The 10,929-nt window shown below is 45.3% G+C and overlaps 1 protein-coding gene across 1 annotated transcript; it reads left to right on the top strand.

The window, feature by feature from the left end:
• The first annotated feature begins 9,498 nt into the window (after positions 1-9,498).
• On the top strand, positions 9,499-10,551 carry LOC109207121. Its single transcript, XM_019370004.1, has 2 exons — positions 9,499-9,867; positions 9,976-10,551. The coding sequence occupies exons 1-2, from the start codon at positions 9,499-9,501 to the stop codon at positions 10,549-10,551; spliced, it is 945 nt and encodes a 314-aa protein (XP_019225549.1).
• Positions 10,552-10,929: the final 378 nt, after the last annotated feature.

Below are 10,929 nucleotides of genomic sequence, written 5' to 3' on the forward strand. Positions count from 1 at the left end.
TAGACACCAAATTTCATGTCACCGAAGGTGACATGAGGTATAATGCTTTGCTTGGAAGGCCGTGGATCCATAGCATGAGAGCGGTGTCGTCGACCCTTCATCATATGATGAAGTTCCCAACGAAGGATGGCGTGAAAACAGTATATGGAGAACAGCATGCAGCTAAGGAGATGTTTGCAGTACACGACTTGACTCCGGTATCGACACCATCCGCACCTGAAAAGTCAAAAGACAAAAAGGAGGCCAAATAGCAATTACAGACCGTACCCTCGATTGAGCTCGAGGGACAGGTGATTGTTGAACTGGTGACCAAGGACGATGAAGAAGATTTCCTCACCCCCCGAGCCTTCGTTGCCCCTGAGGAATAGGATGCGATGAAGTCCGCGGTCGAAGAACTCGAGCAGGCCGTATTGATTGAGCATCTTCCCGAGCAAAAGGTATACCTGTGGACGGGGTTAACCCTCGAACTCAGGAAAAAACTTATTCAATTTCTTATCAATAACATCGATTGCTTCGCCTGGTCCCACTTAGATATGACAGGGATCCCACTAGAGATAACTACCCATCGACTAAGTGTCGAATCGACTAAGTGTCGATCCCAGGTTCAAACCGGTAAAGCAAAAGAGGAGACCTCAGTCCGAGGTAAAGCATGCATTCATCAAAGAAGAGGTAACCAAACATCTAAATATAGGATCCATTAGGAAAGTAAAATATCCCGAATGGCTAGCTAATGTAGTAGTAGTCCCTAAAAAGGGGAATAAAGTTAGAATGTGTGTAGACTACAAGGATTTGAACAAAGAATGCCCTAAAGATTCCTTCCCATTGCCCAACATCGATCGTTTGATCTATGCTATGGCCGGCCACAAGATGCTTACTTTTCTCGATGCCTACTCCGGGTACAACCAAATTCAAATGAACCCGGAGGACCAAGAAAAGACTTCGTTCATCACGAAGTATGGTACGTATTGTTATGATGTAATGCCCTTCGGGCTAAAAAATGCAGGAGCCACATATCAACGCTTAGTTAATAAGATGTTCGAACATCAAATAGGCAAATCCATGGAAGTTTATATTGATGACATGTTAGTTAAGTCCCTGCGCGCAGAGGACCATTTGACCCATTTGCAGGTGACGTTCGGTATCCTAAGAAATTACATCATGAAGCTCAACCCCGAGAAATGCACTTTTGGAGTCGGCTCGGGCAAGTTCTTGGGCTTCATGGTGTCGAGCAGGGGTATCGAGATCAACCCCGATAAAATCGAAGCCATTGAGGAAACCACCATAGTCAACAATGTGAAATATGTGCAACGGCTGACCGGACGGATAGCTGCCCTGGGCCGATTTATCTCGAGGTCATCAGATCGGAGCCATCATTTCTTTTCCCTACTCAAGAAGAAGAACAACTTCGCATGGACTCCGGATTGCCAACGAGCCTTGGAAGAATTAAAATGGTATCTCTCGAGCCCACCCCTGCTCCATACTCCGAAGGAGGATGGAACACTCTACTTGTATCTAGCCGTGTCCGAGGTAGCGGTAAGCGGCGTGTTGGTTCGAGAAGAGCAAGGTATGCAATTTCCTGTCTATTATGTGAGTGGGACCCTAGGAGATGCTGAAACCAGGTACCCACATTTGGAAAAGTTAGCTCTTGCATTAATAAGCGCATTTAGGAAATTAAAACTATATTTTCAATGCTATCCTCTATGTGTACTGACTACATACCCACTTCGAAATGTCTTGCATAAACCTGAGTTATCGGGGAGATTGGCCAAATGGGCCATCGAGCTTGGAGGATATAATATCAAATATCAGCCTCGGACGGCTATCAAGCCTCAAATTTTGGCAAACTTCGTAGCGGATTTCACGCCTACCCACGTACCCGAAGTAGAAAAGGAACTCTTGCTAAAAACGGGTACGTCATCAGGGGTATGGGCTCTCTTCACAAACGGTGCCTCGAATGTGAAATGATCCGGGCTCGGGATCATTTTGAAACCACCTACTGGCGGTATCATTAGGCAGTCTATCAAAACTTCTAAGTTGACTAACAATGAGGCCGAGTATGAGGCCATGTTGCAGGTCTTGAACTAGCCAAGAGCCTTAGAGCAGAGGTCATCGAGGCGAAATGTGACTCCCTTTTGGTAGTAAATCAAGTTAGCGGAAGCTTCAAGGTTCGAGACGACCGAATCCAGAGGTACTTTGACAAACTTCAAACGACATTGCACCGCTTCAAGGAATGGACACTGGACCACGTACCTCGACAACAGAACATCGAGGCCGATGTACTTGCAAACTTGGGGTCATCGGTCGAAGAAGAGGATATGGTCCCGGGGACAGTCGTCCAACTATCGAGATCGATGGTCGAAGAAGGCCATGCGGAGATTAATTCAACAAGTTTAACGTGGGATTGGAGAAATAAGTACATCGACTACTTGAAGCATGGGAAGCTCCCCGTGGACCCAAAAGAATCAAGAACACTTCGAGCCAAAGCAGCTCGATTCTCACTCGACGAAAATGGAATGTTGTATAGAAGAACCTTCGATAGACCACTGGCAGTGTGCTTGGGACCCGGGGACACCGATTGTGTATTGCGAGAAATCCACGAGGGCACTTGTGGGAACCATTATGGTGCAGACTCTCTGGTTCGCAAGGTGATCAGAGCAGGGTATTATTGGGATAGCATGGAAAAAGATACCAAGGAGTTCGTTTGAAAGTGTGATAAATGCCAAAGATTCGCACCAATGATCCACCAACCCGGTGAACAACTCCATTCGGTCCTATCCCCGTGGCCATTCATGAAATGGGGAATGGACATCGTCGGCCCCATACCGACGGCACCAGGTAAAGCTAGATTTATTTTGTTTATCACTGACTACTTCTCAAAATGGGTTGAAGCGCAGGCCTTCGAGAAGATAAGAGAAAAATAGGTCATTGACTTCATATGGGACCACATCATATGTCGGTTCGGGATACCAGCCGAAATAGCATGTGACAATGGGAAACGGTTCATCGGCAGCAAAGTAACAAAATTCCTTGAGGATCATAAAATCAAAAGGATTCTATCAGCATCTTACCACCCAACTGCAAATGGTCAGGCCGAGTCCACAAACAAAACCACCGTTCAAAACTTAAAGAAAAGGTTAGATGATGCAAAAGGGAAATGGAGAGAAGTATCGCCCGAGGTGCTATGGGCATATCGAACGACGTCAAAGTCAAGCACGGGGGAGACCCCATTTTCTTTGGTGTATGGGTCCGAAGCATTGATCCCAGTCGAAGTCGGGGAACCTAGCGTCAGATTTTAGCATGCCACCGAGGACTCAAATCACGAAGCTATGAACACTTCTCTCGAACTACTAGATGAAAAACGTGAGGCCGCATTAATTCGAATGGCCGCACAAAAACAAAGGATCGAAAGGTATTACAACAGAAGGGCGAACCTTCGATATTTTGGAGTCTGGGACTTAGTCCTAAGGAAAGTCACTCTCAACACTCGAGATCCAAACGAAGGCAAACTAGGCCCCAATTGGGAAGCACCGTCTCGTGTCCTCGGAGTCGTAGGGAAAGGATCCTACAAACTTAGCACAATGGAAGGCGAGCAACTACCAAACAATTGGAATGTATCGCTACTCAAATGATATTACTGCTAAGGTATGACCTTCTCCCCTTTTTTCATTTGTATTTAAAACTAACTCCTTGCAGATGTTTGATTAGAGATATCGAGGCACCTTTCAGCTCGAAGAACTTGGGTTTTAAAGCATGCATTGCACTCTTTTTCCCTTGGACCGGGTTTATCCCAAGTGGGTTTTTCCGGCAAGGTTTTTAACGAGGCAACACCTATATGTTACCTAAAGAATATTCGACAAGTATTCAAGGCTTCTTTTCAATCAACCTCGAATACTAGGGGGCATCATCCTCGGAGAAAGATACTTCACGCCTAAGAGGGCCTCGATAGGAAAACTTTGTAATGGGCCAAACGGTCAAATGAACCGTGTCCATATAGGATAGTCGAGCCCCGACGGCAAAACTTGTACGCATGTATCAACTATTTAAAGAAGCATTCTGGTTATATAAAAAACACTTTGTATCTCAAAGAGGTTTGCTACCATACAAACTCTACACTTACAATCCTACGGGAAGCGGCTCAAGGGCCAAAGCACCCCGAAATACTCGGGGACTGACAGTGACAGTCAATACATCCGAGTCATCGAAAGTTCGGACTCATAAGACCTCAAAGAGACACCCCCTCGAAAGACCCCTCGAAACAAAGGCCAAGGCCAATATACTCGGGGACTAACTTTTCGAACAAGTTCAGAAAGTTATCGGGAAACAAGTGCAAGTGACAAACCCGAAGGCTACGGCCATACTAAAGACTACGGTAACATAAAGGCTACGGCCAAAATAATGCGATTCAGAGACGTCCGATTTCCGCTATAAATTAAAGGCTTTCAAGCATTGAAAAATTGGTTAAATCAGGCTACCCCCGGCAAAAGCAAAATATAAAAGGCTTCGATAAATTCGCCCCCCCGAGAAATCTATGGGCTTCGATAAATTCAGCCCTCGAATAATCCAAAGGCTTCGATAATACCAGCCTTCGAAAAACCCAACTGGTACAAAACACATGCTAAGGCATAACTAAAATTCCACTAAGTCTTTTAGCCGAAATGAGGGAAAAATTATATATCCATTTTAGAGGCCGAAACGGCCCAACTTAAAGAGCCTAAGGGCCGATGTATAAGAGCCTAAGGGACAACTTAAAGAGCCTAAGAGCCGATGTATAAGAGCCTAAGGGCCAGCTTAAAAAGAGCCTAAGGGCCGATGTAAAAAGATCCTAAGGGCCGATGTATAAGAGCCTAAGGGCCAGCTTAAATGAGCTTAAGGGCCAAAAGCTTATAAGAGTCCGAGACTTCATTCTCACTCAACTCTAACTCAAAGGCCCCATTGTTCCAAACTCGCATCAAATTGACTTTAAGCTTAGACCGAGGACTGTCTAAAACCTTAAGAGGTATTACCTTGAGCAATAAAACCTAAGGGTTTATTACGAATCTGAACCGATACTCAAGCTAAGTATTTGAATCATCAAAATTTTCCACAAACGGGGATAAAATAAAATTCAACACAAATCAAAGATAGAGCGAAAAGACACTTTATATTCATAAGGGAAAGTTACAAAACATTTACAACGCCCACAAAGGGCCCTTGCTCAAAAAACAAACCTAATCTATTTTCGGGGTCATGCCCCCGGGAGTGTCGTCTCCAGAACCTTCATCTTCAGTGGTTCTATCTTCGGGAGTCTCCTCTCCTTCGGGAGTATCTTCTTCGCCTTCCTCGTCCCCGGAGCCACTCACCACATCCTCGTCATCGGAGGAGACGAGGAACCTAGCATCGGTTTCCCGCGCCTTTGCCTCAGCTATCCCCCCCGGTAAGGTCGAACCCTCGGGCATGGATTTCCTCAAGAGTCTCCCTCCGGGCTTGGCACTTAGCCAATTCATTGCTCTGTCTTCCTCGGTCGGAGGCCTCCTTCAACTCAGCTTGAACGGCCGCAGTTTCCCTCAAGTATATAGCAATGGCTTTGTCGGCCACAGCCTTTGTCTTCTCAACTTCGGCTTTGGCCTATTCAGCTTCAGCCTTAGCCTGTGCAGCTTCGGCCCCGACTTTAACTAGCTCGGCCTCCAACCCCTCGATTTTCCTGGCCTGAGCCAGACCCTTCGCTTCAACACCTCAGAGCTGAGCTTCAGCCGAGGCCAGTTGGGCCGTAACAACTTCCTTGTCGGCAGCAAGTTGATCCATGTTCTTCTTCCACTGATGACAATCAGCCCGAACTAGATCTACCTCGCCCCGGAGCTGCCTAATCATATCTAGCTTTTGCTGCAGCTGAGATATCGAAGTATTAGCCTCCGAAGTAGGGCCAAGAAGGCTGAACTTTGTTAAAATCACAGTTACCTACTCATCTAGCTCGGACTCGCTTTTTTGAGCTTTGCCAAATGCGGTTCGGAGATCCTTAAGCTCCTCTTCCTTCTGGATACAGAGGAGTGTCAAGGCCTTCTCTTCACCCGTAACCTTCTTAAGCTCAGCCTCACATTGGCTCAGCTCAGCTCTAAACTTCACAACAGCCTGTAAGTGGAATGGAGACATATCAGTCAAAAGAAAAAAAAGGAAGAAAAATTTACGATAAAAAGGGCAAGTCCTTACCCGGGAAAGGGGACATTGAGCCTGTTCGAAAATGGAGGATGCATCATTAAAGTCGTTGGCATCCTCAATCCCAGTGTAGCAACCCTGAAAAGGATCGTCCTCGATGACCTTATTTGGGTCGGGCATACGCATAATGTTGGCTTCTTCGATTTCCCCCTCAGAATAAGTTGGCAATGAAAGGGAGTAACCCGTTGTCGCGGTCCCGAGCTCTTCACTCGGGGCGTCCTCATTATCATTGGGGGTCTCAGCATTTACCCCCTCCATTATAGTGGTTGAAGGCGGAGGGACAATCTCGACCTCCGGGGATGCAGGGGCCTTGCCCGTTTCTTCCTTCGGGGCATCCTCACCACAGGACGAGGTTTCCGGTTCGGAAGGCTTGGTGACCTCGACTGGCTTCCTAGTCCGAGTCACCAGCGCCGACTCTTCATTATCATTTTCTCCATCATCCCGGGAGTCATGGGCCGAGTCTGCTCCCGTTTGAGAAAATCTTTTCCGCAGCCTTCGAGCGGGGGTTTCTTGTCTTGAGGGTCTTCGTGTTTCGAGACCCTTTTGCTTTTATTGTCCTTCTCGGACTTTGGATTTGAAGGCTTGGTTTTTTCCCCGGGCAGAGCCGGCCTTATCTCGGATGCATCGCCAAGGCCTGCACAGGCATAGCGTGAGTAAGTAAGAACGCCACCAATATATGGCAAGTGTTGAAACTGCTGAAAGGCACTTACCGTGGTTCTTGGCTTCCCACCGGCCCTCTGATAATTCACGCCACTTGCACTCATCATAGGATGAAGTGGCAGCTAACTTTCGGACCCAATCCTCAAGGTCGGGCACCGCTGGAGGCGCCCAAGAATTGGCTGCCAAAAGAAGGATAACAGCGTTACAAAATATAGAAGCAGAATATGAAGAGGTACAGGGAATACGAACTCCACTTACAGTTAAAGTCCCACCTCTCCGAGAACGACATTTTATCCTCAGGAATGACGTCCGAATTTCTTACTCTAACAAACCGGCTCATCCAACCCTGATCTTTGGGTTCGTCAGTGCTGGCAAAGAAGGATTTCATTGTTTGGCGTTGTAGCGTGATGAGCCCTCGGAATAACTGGGGCCGATACAGTCGAACTAGGTGACTGAGGGTGAAGTCCAAACCCCTGGCCTTTTTAGAAAAATACCGCAACATGATCACGATACGCCAGAAGGAAGGGTGAATCTGACCGAGGGTGACTTCGTACGTTTTGCAGAAGTCGCTCACGACCGGATCGAGGGGACCCAGTGTGAAGGGGTAAGTGTAAACACTCAAAAACCCCTCCTTGTGGGTAGTAATGCTTTCATCGGGGCTCGGGATCTGAACCTCAACCTCGTCTCCCTAGCGACATTTCTTCTTTACTTCCTTGGTGATCTGCTTCGTTATCAAGCTAATATATCGAGATATGTGCTCGCATCGGCCTATGACATCGGAAGGATTCTCGATACTGAAGTCTTTCTTAATAATGCAATTACCGGGGGTGATTTCCTCAAGCGTTGGCGGCACCACCGGTTTGGCCGGCCGGGAGGCAGAAGAAGATGATGCTTTATCCTTTTTGGGGACTGTCTTGGAAGTTTTGGCCATGGTTATAAGCTAAGTAATACGGGTGCACAGGGATGTGGTGTTTCCGACAAAAGCTTGGCATTTTTCCGCCGCTTCAAGAGGCGGAGGAAATGAGTGATTGGAGAAAGAGAAGAAAATGGGAAATGAGTGAAGAAAGAGTAAAGTTATTTACTTAGAAGAATCTCCTCATATTTATAGAAGAGCAACGACGGTTCGGTGGCATTAGTGGCCGACCAATACTGGCATGCATTCAATGTTTTTGGGGAAGTGGACCAACGGGACGTTTCAGTCACATCGAACACTTGCATCACGGGGATGACGTCATCACTAAGAACTTTGGGATTCCAAATCATTTCATATCATTTCATTCTAAAAAACGTGGGGACTATCTGTATACGGTAGAAATCAGAGAGCTCGATTTCGAGGACTGGATTACACTCCGAGTTCGAATTCTGGAAGCTTGAAGTAAAAATCAAGCCAGGTCTGGATGAGTGCACCTCGAGAAGCAAATCGGGGGCCCTTCATGATCTGCCTCGAGGGCAGTACAATTTCGTTGACACTCAAGAAAGAGCGGGAATTTCTCAAGGACACGTGGGTCAGGTCATAAATTATAGGTTATGATTTGTACGAAATAGTACAAGTCCGTACTAGGTCATTATACAGCTGTAACAATAGAATTTTTTATCATAATTGGAAATGTAACATATTAGGGTTTTCCCCTCCTATATAAAGGCGACCCCAATCATCTGTAATGGGGATATCATTCACCGCAATAAGAACATTCTACTCTGCTTCTCTTGTGCTCAACAATTGTTCTTCAGCTTTATTGCCTTTACTTTATTGTTCATACTTTATTGATCTTAGCTCACCTCGAGGCCCTGAGATAATCGAGCCCAAGGTCCCTATTGTTCTAACAACACTGGTTAGATTCATCAATTCTTCTTACTTAAACTTAATATTACTTGTATATTCACTGGTATTAGAATAAATCACATATCTTTAAAACCAAAAATTATCTTTAATTGTTACTCACATTTTTCGAGGTGAACAGTATTGACACTACAAACCAGCATGTGATCAATCAATTAGTCGTAGGCAACTTTATGACAACACCTTATGTGGAGGCATGTGAGATTCTTGATGAGATGGTGGAAACATCTTCGGCTTGGCAATCTCGAGCTAATGTTCCGCAAGGTGATCCCAACATGATTCATCTCCATAAAGAGTTGCAAGACCATGGGCAAGTCATTGCCGAATTGACAACGACTATGACCCAACTCGCCAAGGCCCAACTTAATCAAGTTCAAGCTCCTAAGCAAGTTCATACTATGGAAGGGGTAAATGTGTTCGTCAACAAGAAGAGGACCAAGGGTCCATAATTTATATTCTGAGTGGAGAGTTATGCACAAGATGATGGCAGTTTTGATCAAGATGATTCTTATCAAGAGCAAGAGGAAGAAGTACAATTTATGAACAATTACCAAGAGCAAAGAAGCAATTTCCAAGGCGACAATCAACAACAATGGTGACCACAAAATAACCAAGGCAATTGGGGTTCTAAAAATTAAGTGAATTGGCACAACAATTACAACCAAGGAGATTGGGGAGGCAACAATCAAGGTAGTTGGGAAACAATAACAATCAAGGAAATCAAGGATCGAGTTTTCAAAGGCCCCTAATGTACCAACAACCTAGCAACCCACTTCCTCATCCTTCCCACGGTTCAAGTTCTTCAAACAATGAGATGGGCCGTATTGAGAACGTGTTCAAGCAATGCTGATTCGGATGCCCAACTTGCCTCACATATCATATCAATCCGTAATCTTAACATTCAAATGGGGAAATTCTCTCAAGCTCTTAATACTCGTCCTAAGGGTGAACTACCAAGTGATCCAGTGGTAAATCCAAAGGGCGGTAACAATACGGGGCATGCTATGGCGGTTATCACAAGAAGTGGAAGAGGTGGGAATGCACCCACCTTAAATGAAAGGCGACTTGTGGATGATGACCAAGTGATACAAGAGGAGGAAATCCCAAACAATGATGTTCAAGTAAGTGATGTAGTTTGGATTGACATTGATGATAGTGTGAAAGAGAATCAAGAGGAGGTGAACCCATCTAGGGATCACATTATTGACATACCAGAGCCGGTAGTGCAAAAGGCTAAGGCACCATTGCCTAAGCCTCCACCTCCCTATCCTCAAAGACTTGAAAAGCAAAATGGTGAGAATCGATTCAAGAAGTTCATTCAAATGATGAGAAGTCTCTCTATTAATATGCCATTGGTAGAAGCTTTAGAACAAATGCCAGGTTACGCCAAGTTTATGAAAGATCTTGTGATGAAGAAGTGGTCGATAATTTTTGAAACTATCAAAGTCACTCATCAAGTGAGTGCAATTGTTCATTCTATGGCTCCTAAGTTGGAAGATCCCGATGCTTTCATGATTCCTTGTACTATTGGGAGTACCGATTTTGCTAAAGCTATTTGTGATCTTGGGGCGAGTATCAATTTGATGCCCTACCCGGTGTTTAAAACTTTGGGAATTGGGAAACAAAGACCCATATCTATGAGGCTGCAAATGGCCAATCGTACCATGAAGAGGCCGTTGGGAGTGATGGAGGATGTTTTGGTCCGGGTCGATAAATTCATTCTTCCAGTGGACTTTGTTATTCTAGATTGTGAGGTTGATTATGAAGTGACTATTATTATTGGGAGACCTTTCCTTGCTACGGGTAATAATCTTTGTGATGTGGAAGCCGGAGAACTCACTTTTCAGGTTGGTGATGAATAGGTGGTATTCCATTTGTGCAAGTCTATGCGGCAACCAAATAGAAATGAGGTGTGTTCTTTTGTGGACTTGGTAACCGATATTATTGTTGACGATACAAGTGCTACAATCAATGTTGGTGATATGTTGGAAGCTGTTTTGCTAAACTTTGATGATGATGAGATGGATGGTTTCATGGAATGTGTGAACTCTTTGCAAGGAATGGGGTCGCACAACTATGCACCCCAGAAATTGTCTTTGGATCTTGAAAATAGGAAGACTCTGCCTACGAAGCCTTCCATTGAAGAGCTACCTACTTTAGAGTTGAAACCATTACCACCACACCTTCGGTATGAATTTCTTGGCCCTTGTTGTGCTTTACCCATTATTTATTCCTCTTGT

This window comes from Nicotiana attenuata, unplaced genomic scaffold, assembly GCF_001879085.1.
Source record: "Nicotiana attenuata strain UT unplaced genomic scaffold, NIATTr2, whole genome shotgun sequence".
NCBI lineage: Eukaryota > Viridiplantae > Streptophyta > Magnoliopsida > Solanales > Solanaceae > Nicotiana > Nicotiana attenuata.